The sequence below is a fragment of the Phalaenopsis equestris genome, unplaced genomic scaffold, assembly GCF_001263595.1.
Source record: "Phalaenopsis equestris unplaced genomic scaffold, ASM126359v1 Scaffold000002, whole genome shotgun sequence".
Lineage (NCBI taxonomy): Eukaryota > Viridiplantae > Streptophyta > Magnoliopsida > Asparagales > Orchidaceae > Phalaenopsis > Phalaenopsis equestris.
Genome location: NW_018164444.1, coordinates 55,152,316 through 55,164,685, shown reverse-complemented (window position 1 = coordinate 55,164,685; position 12,370 = coordinate 55,152,316). Strand labels below are relative to the sequence as shown.

Genomic DNA, 12,370 nt, shown 5'->3' with positions numbered 1-12,370 from the left:
TTTAACTAGAATTTACAATTCTAACATGATAGTATATAAATAAGTAACATCTCATAATTTAACTTAATTTAATTAAAATTATTACTTTAATTTACCTTACCATTTGCCTTACCCTACTAAACGAATAAAGCCTTGCTCGGTTGAAATCTCCTGCATGCAGAGCTCCCGCGTGCCCTTCCTTCTTCTCCGAGCTCTCAGCCGAGTTTCTATAAGCTGCTCGAGCCCTTTTCTTCCTTCTCCTTCCTCTGCGAGACACATGACTCGGAGAGCCTGCCTCCCCCTTCCTTTGCAAGCCATTGTACAATAGGGCCCTGAAGCTGCGTTCGGAGTTCTCTTCTACTCTATTTCGCTCGTGTGAGCCGTTTAAGCCTTTCAGGTAATCAATCGCGTTTCCCCTTCCTCTTCCCCTTTCCTTTGATGCTCGTGACACCCGCATAGCCGCTCGACCTATCTTCCCTTTAATTCATTTGCGGAAAGGAAATGATCGTAGCATGTGAACCGCTTGTCTCCTTCTCCTTTTTCTTCTCCCTATATTTTAGTTGTTACTTTAACTTTTTCTTCTTTTTATCTTCTTTCTCCGCCTCACTCTCTCGCTCTCTCACAATTACCCTATCTCCCTCGCGTTCTCTTTCGCTCTCTATGTGCGTGAGATCGAATTAGAGCAGAAGAGGAATAAATTTCGTCTTAATGCTCCTATAAGCGGTGTAGTCTTGCTCGAGCGACACCTGCACAACGAAGTTAAATTTTTTTTAATTTTGTTTATTATTATAATTTATACCCAATAATAATAATAATAAAAGACTAAATTGACCATATGCGTAAAAAACAAATTTGCCCTTAGGCTAGGTGTGAACATAATATCTTTTTTACATCAACATCTCCCTCACCTTTGGATCATGCTGTCGTACCCTCTAGGTTGATCATCCTAAACGCCCTTAGCTTCTCCATAACTTTTTAATATTGCTTTATCTATCACACCAATGGCATTCTGTCCTTGTTTCCAAAAGGACTATTTCGGTCATCCTAAATGGTTGTCTTTGCCTTCCAGCGTTTGCTTTGTCCGTTGCTATCTGGTTGGGTCGTCTTTACCCCTAAAAGGAGCAGTGTCCCATTAATGAACAGTATTGTGTTGCAATCATCAAGAATACTGTCCACATCCAACTTCTACTAAGTTCGTATTGATGCCTTCTGTAAGTTTGAGGAGGAGTGACCTGTCGTAATTCAAAAAAAACTAGTGGAAGTTGTTTCGATTGTGCTATTTCTGGTGTTTTTTTTTCTTTTTGTTTACTTTTTTTTATTTTCACTTAAAATATCCTCTCTATTGCCGTTTATTTACTTTCTTAATTGTATGTATGGATCTCATTTGTAGCTAATGTGATCAATCTCTATTTTTACCGATATGATATTTTGTCACACACTATTCAGATTGTCATTTGTAGCTAAGGCAATCAATCTCTCTTTTTACCAGCACGATTTTTGTCTCACTATATTAGTGAAAACTTTCATAGAAACTCATTTTTTTTATTTCAACTTACTTGAATTGCTTGAACCATCCCCGAGTTAAAGTAAATATATTTTATATCTATTAAAATATGAGTGCTTGTTGAGTGAGTTTGAAGTTGCAAACAAAATTGCTAGCCCCTACAGTGTGGACATTTAAATTGCTAATGCAATGATCACTATAATGAATGGAGAATTTATGTTATTATTAGATCACAAATGCAGCAATGATGAGTATAAACTGTATACTTGTTTATCTGGTACGAGATATTTAGTCACTTGGTACAAGCGTGAACGGCTATGTTCTTTTATTGTGGTTCCTGTTAACTCTTGGTCTTGATTTTGGTTAATCTTGATGCTTGTTGTTTTTATTTGCGCTGTTGTTTTCAGGTATCTGCATAGGTGGGAGCTGAATGCTGCAATTGATGTTCTAACCATGTGCAGTTGCCATCTTTCTCAAAATGACCCAATTAGGGATGAGGTATACGTTCATTTTCTTAATTAAATGGTTCTATTTTACAGTTTACCTTATTTTCATTTATCAGTGTCACCAATTAAAAAAAAAAAAAAAGGAAAGTCTGCTTCACCTGCTGTATTCCAACAATTTTGGCTGGCATTATGAATATTCTTTTTCTTTCTGTACATGATTATCATTTCACTTTTATATCTGAGCTCATCTTGCATTATTCGTCACCAATGATTTACAGAATCTTTTTATAACTGGAATGGATTCTGCAGTTTGTTCGCTTACACACTTATCCATCAATATTGGCCTTCTAGTCTGTTTATGTTTGTATTTTTATGGTCCTCATTCATCTTGTTCGCAAAGGCTTTTTTCTTAACAAGCATTCAAATTCATGGTATAGGATTACCCCAATCTCTTATATTTGTTTTTTCCATTTTTCCTGTGACATCTGATTTATTTTGTTATTCTGATACAGGTTTTACAAAAGAAGCAAGCTCTGCAAAGATATAATCACATTTTATGTGCTGATGACCATTATAGTAATTGGCAAGAGGTCCTTCTCTCATCCATTCCTTTTCTTTCTTCCGGTGTATGTGTGAATGCCTTTTGAGGCAGGAACGTCGTTTCTACGGTTCTGCAGGATCACAGAATCCTGCGTTTCTGGGGGATCACGAGAAGCCCCATGATATCGCATTCGGACAGAGCGCTATTGTGTTTTTATCTTTTGCACATCTTCTTTACTTTTTTTTCCATTTCTTTCCTATTTTATTATTTTCAGTTAGGTATTTTTCTATTAGGGAACTATTTATATGTTTTTATTGTCTGGTTTAGAGTACTTTTGCTTGATTTTGTGTAATTTGGATATTTTAGTCTCTAGTTTTGCTTTTTGAAATGTTTTATCTTCCTTTTGCAAGTGGTGCATTTATACGGTGGAACTTACCTTTCAGTTTCACCGTTCGATTCGTTGTTTTCAGTCGGACACCCGTCAAATTACTCCACCTGTTATCGAACAACAAATTTCACATCCTATCTCCTTCCAAACACCATCATTCGCCCCTACTCTCATTCTCATAAGTCCACAACCACCTCCTCAAAAAATCTGCTTCCTAAACTCCTAGGAGCCCTTTACTGCAATGTCTGTCCTTCAGGAAGAGCATTGGCCATACTTTTCCTTCTCATTTACTTCTTTCTCTCCTCTGTCAGGTTGAAGCGGATTGCAAGGAAGATCCTGAAGGTTTGGCTCTAAGGTTAGCTGGTAAAGGGGCCGTTTCTGCTGCCCTTGAAGTTGCTGAAAGCGCATCTTTATCAATACATCTGCGGAGAGAGCTGCAGGGTCGGCAACTTGTTAAGTTGCTCACTGCAGATCCCCTTAGTGGCGGGGGACCTGCGGAAGCTTCAAGATTTCTTTCTTCATTAAGGGATTCTGATGATGCCTTGCCAGCTGCTGTTGGAGCTATGCAGCTATTGCCGGATTTACAATCAAAGCAACTACTTGTATCTTGCTACATACTTTAGATAGGTAGCTAAATGGTACTCTTTCACTTCAATAACATTTTCTTTGCTTGTGCTTATAGGTGCATTTTTTTCTGAAGCGGCAAGTTGGTAACTTGTCTGAAGTTGAGGTTTCACGTCTCAACGCATGGGCCCTTGGCCTTCGAGTGCTGGCTTTACTACCATTACCCTCCCAACAACGGTGCTCTGCACTGCATGAACATCCTCATTTGATTCTTGAGGTTCTTTTGATGATGAAGCAGCTGCAGTCTGCTTTGTTGGTATGTATTCTAGTCTACAATTTTGATGCCATGTTTTCTGTTAGCTATTGGAAATCAAGATTTTCATTGCTTTTCCATGCCAACAATCGAGATTATAACCTTTTTATAAATTGAAACATTTCTCTTTTTTACTTCTCATGGAAAACTTCCCCTTATAACTGCATTGCATCACATCTTGGGTATTGTCTATTTGATCAAATAGTTTACCTAGCACTGTTGTTCTTGTACAGATACTAAAGGAGTTTCCTTCCTTGAGGGATGACAAACTTATTCTTACATATGCTTCCAAGGCCATTTCCATCAATGTTAATTCCACTGCTAGAGAGCCCCGAATATCTATTTTGAGACCGAAACCTAAACCGAAACCTACCGTGCCATCTAAGTCAAATTTCACACAAAGTATCGGAAATTTGCAGAAAGAGGCTCGCAGAGCATTCTCCTGGGCTCCTCGTGATGTAAGTAAGAATACTCAAAAGGATTTGTATCGGAAAAGAAAGAGTCCAGGATTATCGCCACCTGAGAAGGTTTCTTCAGAAGCAATGTCTGGCATACATGAAGAACGCACATACTCAGCTAATGGTCAAGAAAGACTTCCATTTGTGTCTGTAGCTGAGGAATGGGTACTCACCGGTGACCCAATCAAAGATGCTGTGGTTCGCTCTTCTCATAAATATGAAACATCTCCCGATATTACACTTTTTAAGGTATGGAATTTAACCTTAAGATTGCAGTAGACCTTTTAATAAAGCACGGGCTTGAGTTCATGAAAGCATAGGTGTACAATGCTAAATGAGGCAATTCCCGGGAATTAAATCCTATTTCAGATGATGTCCGTGCAGATTATTAATAGCCTGAACTGTAGTGCTGTTGTGTTATTGTGATTTTCTATATTAGCATTAATGAACATATCTGGAGCAGGATACTGTACTTTTAAGAATTAAATTTAATGATTAAGTGCCATTTTAGCAGATGCGCACGATTTTAAAATTCATGTAATGAGGAAATAAAACCTACTCTTAGGAATGATCTGCAATTTCTTGACACCATGGAATTTGGTGTATGATAGTGGGTTATAATTTAATTGTTACTGCTACAAAACTTTCTTCAAGAAAACTTAAAACATTTTGTAAGAAATTTAAACTGGCATGAAGTGTATTTTTTTGCATATTTACGTAGCACCCATTGATAATGAAGTTTTCTAAATTGTTTTCTTATAATTCAGGCATTACTTACATTATGTTCTAGTGAATTAGTATCTGCCAAAGGTGCCTTCGAATTGTGTGTTTCTCAGATGAAGATTGTACTGAGCTCCCAGCATTTACCTCTGAATGTATCTATGGAAACTATAGGTCGCGTATATCATGCAACAGAAACTTATGTGCAGGTATTTGAGTTTATAACTTAATTTTAGTATTTCAGCTGGATTCAAATAGTTGGTATTAGATTAACGATGATGAATTTAATTTAGTTTTCTAGCTTAAATTACACTTTTACTAGTTTTGATGATTACATTTAGGCATTGGCTTATGCAAAAAGTCAGCTCAGAAAACTTGCCGGCAACTATGATTTATCAAGTAGTTCTGATAGAAGTAGGAATGCCAATTTGGAATGCCGATGATGCTTCTTCAGACACCACCAGTTCAAGCAATGTTAGTCAGTTCCCTGATGAAGTATCCATGCTTCTGTCTGATGTTGAAATTTGGCTAGGACGAGCAGAACTTCTTCAGAGTCTTTTAGGATCAGGAATTGTTGCTTCTCTTGATGATATCGCTGATAAGGAATCTTCAGATCATCTACGGGATAGGCTAATTCAAGAGGAAAGATACAGCATGGCTGTGTATACATGTAAAAAATGCAAGGTAGTAAGTAGTTGGTAAAGGAAGATTGTATTATTTGTTTAGTGCATACTTTGTTACTTCTTATTCAATTGAATCATCATGAAGTATCTCTTCCTTCAGATTGATGGTTTTCCTGTCTGGAATGCATGGGGGCGTGCCTTGATTCAAATGGAACACTATACTCAAGCTCGTATAAAATTTAAGTGAGTAGAAATGTATTGCAAAATAGAAATTGTCCTCACATTCTTTACCAAAGGAGAAATACTATTAATTAAATGTTGTTTTTTTTCTTAAATTAATATGTAACGTACTATGGCACTCAAACTTTGTCTTCATTCAGTTTACTAGTTTTGATGTGAAAACAACTTAATAGTATTTATGTAGTAGCTTTTGGGTTGAAAATACGTCTAATATTGTAATGCTAGTGCAAGTATCGAAGGAAACTAAGGTGCACATTCTGAAAGAAAAGCGAGCAAAGTTCTTTTGGTATGATTAGAACCCATCACTGGTGATGACTATAGCATTTGAATTAGTTTGTGAAATGAATCTATCTCTAGATGTTTTAGGGTGTTTTGAATCTGTCTCTAAATTTAAACAGCATTTAAATATAATAATTTCTACTTCACAGATGTTTATTTTATGCTTGTATTATATAGAAATTTGCAATCAATGACGGCATGATTTATGTGCATTTCATATTTTGTGCATGTAGGCAAGCTCTTCAATTGTATAAAGGTGACCCCTCATCTGTAGTCCTAGAAATTATCAATATGGTTGAAGGAGGCCCACCAGTTGAAGTTTCATCAGTACGTTCCATGTAAGTAAACTTTCATCCATATGATTTATCTATGTCCTTTTTTCTTCATAAAATAAAAAAAAACAGATTTTTATGTCAACTGCTATGTTTAGTTACTTTTCTTTTCTTGCTTTTTTATCCTTTTTGGCTGACTATAGACTTTCTTCTTTGTGATTTTTATTGTAATTTGATTTTAACTTTTACCCTGCAGGTATGACCATTTGGAGAAAAGTGCGCCTACTATTTTGGATGATTCTTTATCTGCAGATGCTTACCTCAATGTTTTGTATATACCATCCACTTTTCCACGTTCTGAGAGATCCAGATCTCACCAGTATGCTTTAACCAGTCACTTTTCCTCTGGTTCACGTTTTGAAGGTCCTCATAGTCACCTTGATAATGTTAGATATGGAGAATGCATTTACTATTTGCAAGAAGTAAGCAGTAGAACACCTACTTTGCTTTGACTTTTTTTGTTTAAGGATTACAATAAACGTTGTACAACATGAAGTTTCTGCGTTCTATAATTTCTCTTGAAAATTTAAGGGAAAGAACAAGTCAGTGGGTCATAATGTGTTGCTTTAGGGCCATCTACATGCATGCATTAGAGTTATGAGCACTTCTGACTTATTGTTAAACCAACGAACATGGGCATATTAACTTAAATTTTTATATGAAAAACTTAGCAGTCCTTTGTGGCTACTATGATTAACATATTTTCTGATGAAACATAGCAATTAATTAGAAGAGCAAATGATGATCTTAAGCAACGTGATAAAACCAAAGTTTAGCGGTCCCTTCCCTTTTTGGTGATCTATATTGTGATTCTCTCTCTTTCTCATCTTTTTCTTTTTAATTAATGTTTTTTCCTTTTTGATTTTTTTTATTTCATTTTTAACACTAGTTGGGTGTAATAAAGTGTTAATGTCTTTTCTTTTGTCAGTATGCACGTCCACAAATGCTTGGTTTCATGTTCAGGCATGGCCGTTATGCAGATGCATGCTCATTGTTTTTTCCACTTAATGGGATACCCAATCCCCCTCATTCATCACCGCATGGTACCAACACCCCATCATCTTCTCCTCAACGCCAGGATCCATTAGCAACTGACTATGGCACAATTGATGACTTATGTGACTTGTGCATTGGTTATGGTGCCATGTCTGAATTGGAGGGCATAATTTCAATGAGAAGCTCATCATCTCTATCCCAAGAAGGAAAAGTGAGCCAATACATAGTTTCTGCTCTAGCCAGAATTTGCAACTACTGTGAGACACATAGGAATTTCAACTATCTTTATGAGTTTCAGGTATATTAACAGCAATCATGACCTAATCTAACCCTTGTCTGTTGTATTTAGAAGTTTTGCATTGCTTTCATGCTGATGCTATACAAGATTATGCATTTGGCATAGTTTTTATCTCTATTTTGTCTATGTTGCATTATGATGATGTAGGGGAGATACAGATCTTATTGCTTTTTAAAATAAAAGAACTAACAAAGCTGGGCCTTTACCGTTAAATTTTTCATTTTCCTACGGAGCTTTGTTGGGTTATCAGCTGTTTGTAATCCACCCTTCATTCTAATATTGATGTCTTTGTGCAAAAACATGTTTGAATATCAAATCAATTTTGTTAGTGTGTTTGCAAGTTTTGGAATATTGAAACCTTAAGAAAATGGCATAATTATAAGGTAAATTAACTTGAATTTTGTGCTGGGGTGATGGCAGGGGTTTGGGACAAGTAAAAACGGATTGCCAGAAATGTTTGTTTTTTTTAATGTCATTACAGAGTCATGGCTTTTTTTTTTTTTTTTTTGACTGAGGGTACCCTTTGGTTTTTTCTTAATAAGCTTAGAAAATTATACAATTGGAAACCCCGTTCTTTTCCATACCACAGGCCGTGGAAAATATTTTTGTACGAGTAGTCAGAGCATATTCCTTTTATAATCCTGCGCCATTGCCCATCCCTTTTATTTCAAACAGTTGCACCCATTACCTATCCTTATTTTCATTCATTTAGAATTGGTAAAATAAAATAGAGATATATGTGGTGCATGTTTGCTGGCATCATTTTTGCTAAACGATCAATGCTAACAATTGTATTTCAAGTCTTTTGGGGCCCATTCTTTTCCATACCACGAGCTGTGGAAAAATATTTTTGTATAAGTAGTAAGTGTCAGAATATATTCGACTAATAGATGGTTTTTTTTTCTTCTTCATTTTTACATCTTTTTATAATCCTGCGCTCATTGCCCATCTCCTTTCTTTCATATACCCCCTACCTATCCTTATTTTCTTTCATTTAGAATTGGTAAAATAAAATAGAGATATATGTGGTGCATGTTTCGTGAGAATCATATTTGCTAAACGATCAATGCTAACAACTGTTAAGTCAATCATGGGGTGTTGAATCACATGATTTATATGTTTTTAATGTGATTAAATTTTCAAAATTTACTTGATAGCACTATGATAAGAATTGACATGTTTTTTCACATAAATTATGATACATTTTATTACAATAACATCAAACATTCAACACAAATACAAAGATAAGCTCTTACAATTCGAAAGTTGGGGGATTTCTCCCTATTCTTGCAATTCAAGTGCAATGTAGGAGCTTACTGAAAAAAAATACTGCAGCACTGTAGCTGCTATAGTATGGCGGGAATATCTATCTGGGAGACAAGCCAAAATAATCCTCCTTTTCTTTCTTATGTTTTATTTCTTTTTATCCTTCATTCCTTTTTAGTTCTTTCTTATATCTGTGTTGTGTTAAAGTTTGGAAGTCATTTTTCTAGTTTATTTTAGAACCGCCGTCGGCTTCTGTTTTTTCCCTTTGAGGATTGTAACCAAGGGTTTGCTTCGTGTTCTAACTATATCCCTTTGTCACAGTGGTGTTTATTTTCACTATCCCTTTCTGCATCCTCCCCAAGTCGCTCCCAACCCCTTCAATTGCTACAGACATCCAGGACAACACTCCGGTGGCTATTTTCTTGCAATCTCCAGCCACCTCCCTTTTCCTTCCAGCATTGCTGCCATCTAAACCGTCTCTTGCCCTTTTGTTCCAGTGTCACACCCCGACTGCTCCCTTCCCGTTTTAAGGGTAGACTAAGGGGTGATAAAGACAGACAAATGTTTCAGACTTAATTATCACTGACCCTTGCCCTGATTTGCAGAATTAAGATCTAGGGAGTGATGAACTAGTTTAACTAAATCGCTATAAATATTATACATACATTGTATTTCATAATTCATTTACTTGGAAGCGTGAAAATAATAATATCAAAATATATATTTATATATAGAACTACTCAATTCAACATAAATAAAATATATCCCAAAAGACTTTTCAAGCTATCAAAACTATAAGTGCAAAAGCTATACAAATCACGTGTGTCTACTTGCCCCGACGTTCCTCGTCTCTTCCTGAAATGCAACATTGTAGAGTGAGTAACAACAAACTCAACGAAATAATCAACACTAAATTAAATTTAAATATGGAAAAGAAAGAGCATCCAAGTCAATATTAAATTGCACATGTCCACACAAAACAATCAATGCTAGAATCATATAGAACATGAAAGAAAGCAGGTTGTGTAGAAAATCATGATTGTTGTATAAAACATATAAAACCATTATTATGTAATCATTAGCATGCTCATAGTAATGTAATCACAACAATATTTTCATATGGCAGTAAATGTGTAGATCTCTATTAGTTTTGTGTCCTATCATATCATAGGTCGTCAAACTACCTAAGAAGTCATATTAATTATCGATAAAGGTTGGCTTTATCAATAGCCCCATGATACCAACAGTTCTCTATGTTATGTCATCAAACAACAACAACAATAAAACTTTCATCTCACTAAGTGGGGTCGACTACATGAATCCTTCTTCTCCATTGCATGCTATAAGTCTAATAAATTAAGATCATTTTTTATATAATAAGCCCAAGTTTTCATAGGTCTACCTCTGCCTTTCTTAACATAAGTCGAATCTAAAACTTCTACTCTTCTAATTGGATCATTAGATGGTCGACGTTTAATGTGACCAAAATATCCGAGACGAATCTCTCTAATTTTGTCCGTCACTTGAGCTACACCAACAATTTCGCAGATATATTCATTTCGCATTTTGTCTCTAAGTATAAAGCCACTCATCCACCTAGTCATTCTCATCTCGGCAGCACCTAACTTAGTTTTATGATTCTCTTTTAAAGGCCAATATTTAGTGCCATAGAGCATTGCAGGCCTCACCACCATCTTATAAAATTTTCCTGTCAGTCTAAGCAGTACTTTCTATGACACGATAGGCCTGAAGCATTTTTCCAGTTCACCCAACTAACTTGAATTCTACTAATAACATTCCCCATCAATATCACCATCACTTTGAACAATAGACCTGAGATAGACCTGAGATATCTAAAGCAGATATCTAAAGCATTCACACCTTTTAAAAATTTGATCACCCATAGTTACATTTATGTCACTAGAGCTTCTACTACTAAAATTATATTCAATGTATTTAGTTTTAGTTCTACTCAAACGAAAGCCTTTAGACTCCAATGCAGTCCTTCATAATTCATGATTTTCTTGAGCTTTTTCTCTCGTTCTATCCACGAGAAGGATATCATTAGCAAAAAGCACATACCAAGGTTACGAGAAGGATATCATTAGCAAAAAGCACATACCAATGTACGTCCTCCTATAAATGTCTAGTAAGATCATCCATAAATAAAGCAAAAAGATATGGGCTTAAAGTCGATCCCTGATGTAAACCAATAGAACTAGGAAAATATTTGGTCAACCCACCCTCGTGTTCAAACACATTTAACAGTTCTTGTATACATATCTTTAATGACTTGAATATAAGTCATATCCACCTTTCTTCTCAAGAACTCTCCAAAGGATATTTCTTGGAACCTTATCGCAAGGTTTTTCTAAATCAATAAAAATCATATGTAGATCCTCCTTATTATCTCTGAGCTTCTCCATCAAACCTCTCCATTAATGTATGACTTCCATAGTAGACCTGCCATCGTCTGATCAAAATGATTCATAAAATTTCATCATCACCTGAACACCAGGAGTTGAAAATAATACATCCCTGCATAACATACTTGCAAGCATTCATGTAATAGTCTACCATAACATTTATTGTGATATTTCTTAAAGAATGGTACTTGTAGAATTATTCATAGGCATTTTATATATTGCATGTATGAATTATAACAAATGAATTGTTGCAGACAATTAATCTCATAAACATATTCATTTGTATCATAACATAATATCATTACATGTATCGTAAGAAAAATCAACTTACATTAATTTATTCGTTGTAGATATTTTTCTACAATATGCAAGAAATTCTAAATTTATCTGTGTCAAATGAGAAATCATATGATGGCCTATATAAGGTTATTTTTTTTTAAGTTAGCACAAAATTATTTCTTCTAAGTTGACGGAGCAGCCTTACGGTTAGTTCCATCTAGCTCGTCGCTTCGTGTAAATAACCTGAAATTCTTAGACAACTTAGGGTTTATTGAAAATTTATTCATAACGTGCATTAACCCAAAACATGTCTTAAATGCCAACACATACCTCAAGCAGGTTTCTCAGCATAACCTAACCTTTCTCAAATTGGCCTAAACTTCTCATTTCTTCTTGTTAACACCTCAGTCCTCCCTTCCCTTTCACTAATTTCGTGCTAAAGCCCTTACAGAAGCTCGATAACCAAGTTCGACGCTTACGTGCGTGCTTCCGACACAAGTTAGGCGCTTGCTACCATTATCGAAAAAAAGTTACACAAATCTGTGGCAAGCATTAAAACAAAAATAAGATGGAGTGAATGTCTAGAATATGGCAAAAGAGAGATTTTTACTCTTTCGAAATCTCCTCAAAAACCTGAAATTTTGCATACAGCACTTGGTGGGTTATGTGCTAGCTTCAGTTCACCACTTTGCTAAAGTACAGAATTGCATAGGAGCTC

The 12,370-nt window shown here is 35.6% G+C and overlaps 1 protein-coding gene across 1 annotated transcript in view; it reads left to right on the top strand.

Annotated features, from left to right (window-relative positions):
* LOC110029039 overlaps positions 1-12,370 on the top strand; it is a 194,533-nt gene that overhangs the window by 99,742 nt on the left and 82,421 nt on the right. The window contains 12 exon segments of the mRNA XM_020731152.1: positions 1,891-1,981; positions 2,442-2,519; positions 3,170-3,460; positions 3,541-3,738; positions 3,969-4,442; positions 4,961-5,122; positions 5,255-5,344; positions 5,346-5,597; positions 5,697-5,779; positions 6,289-6,393; positions 6,584-6,809; positions 7,316-7,681. Of these exon segments, the coding sequence (XP_020586811.1) occupies positions 1,891-1,981; positions 2,442-2,519; positions 3,170-3,460; positions 3,541-3,738; positions 3,969-4,442; positions 4,961-5,122; positions 5,255-5,344; positions 5,346-5,597; positions 5,697-5,779; positions 6,289-6,393; positions 6,584-6,809; positions 7,316-7,681 (2,416 nt within the window).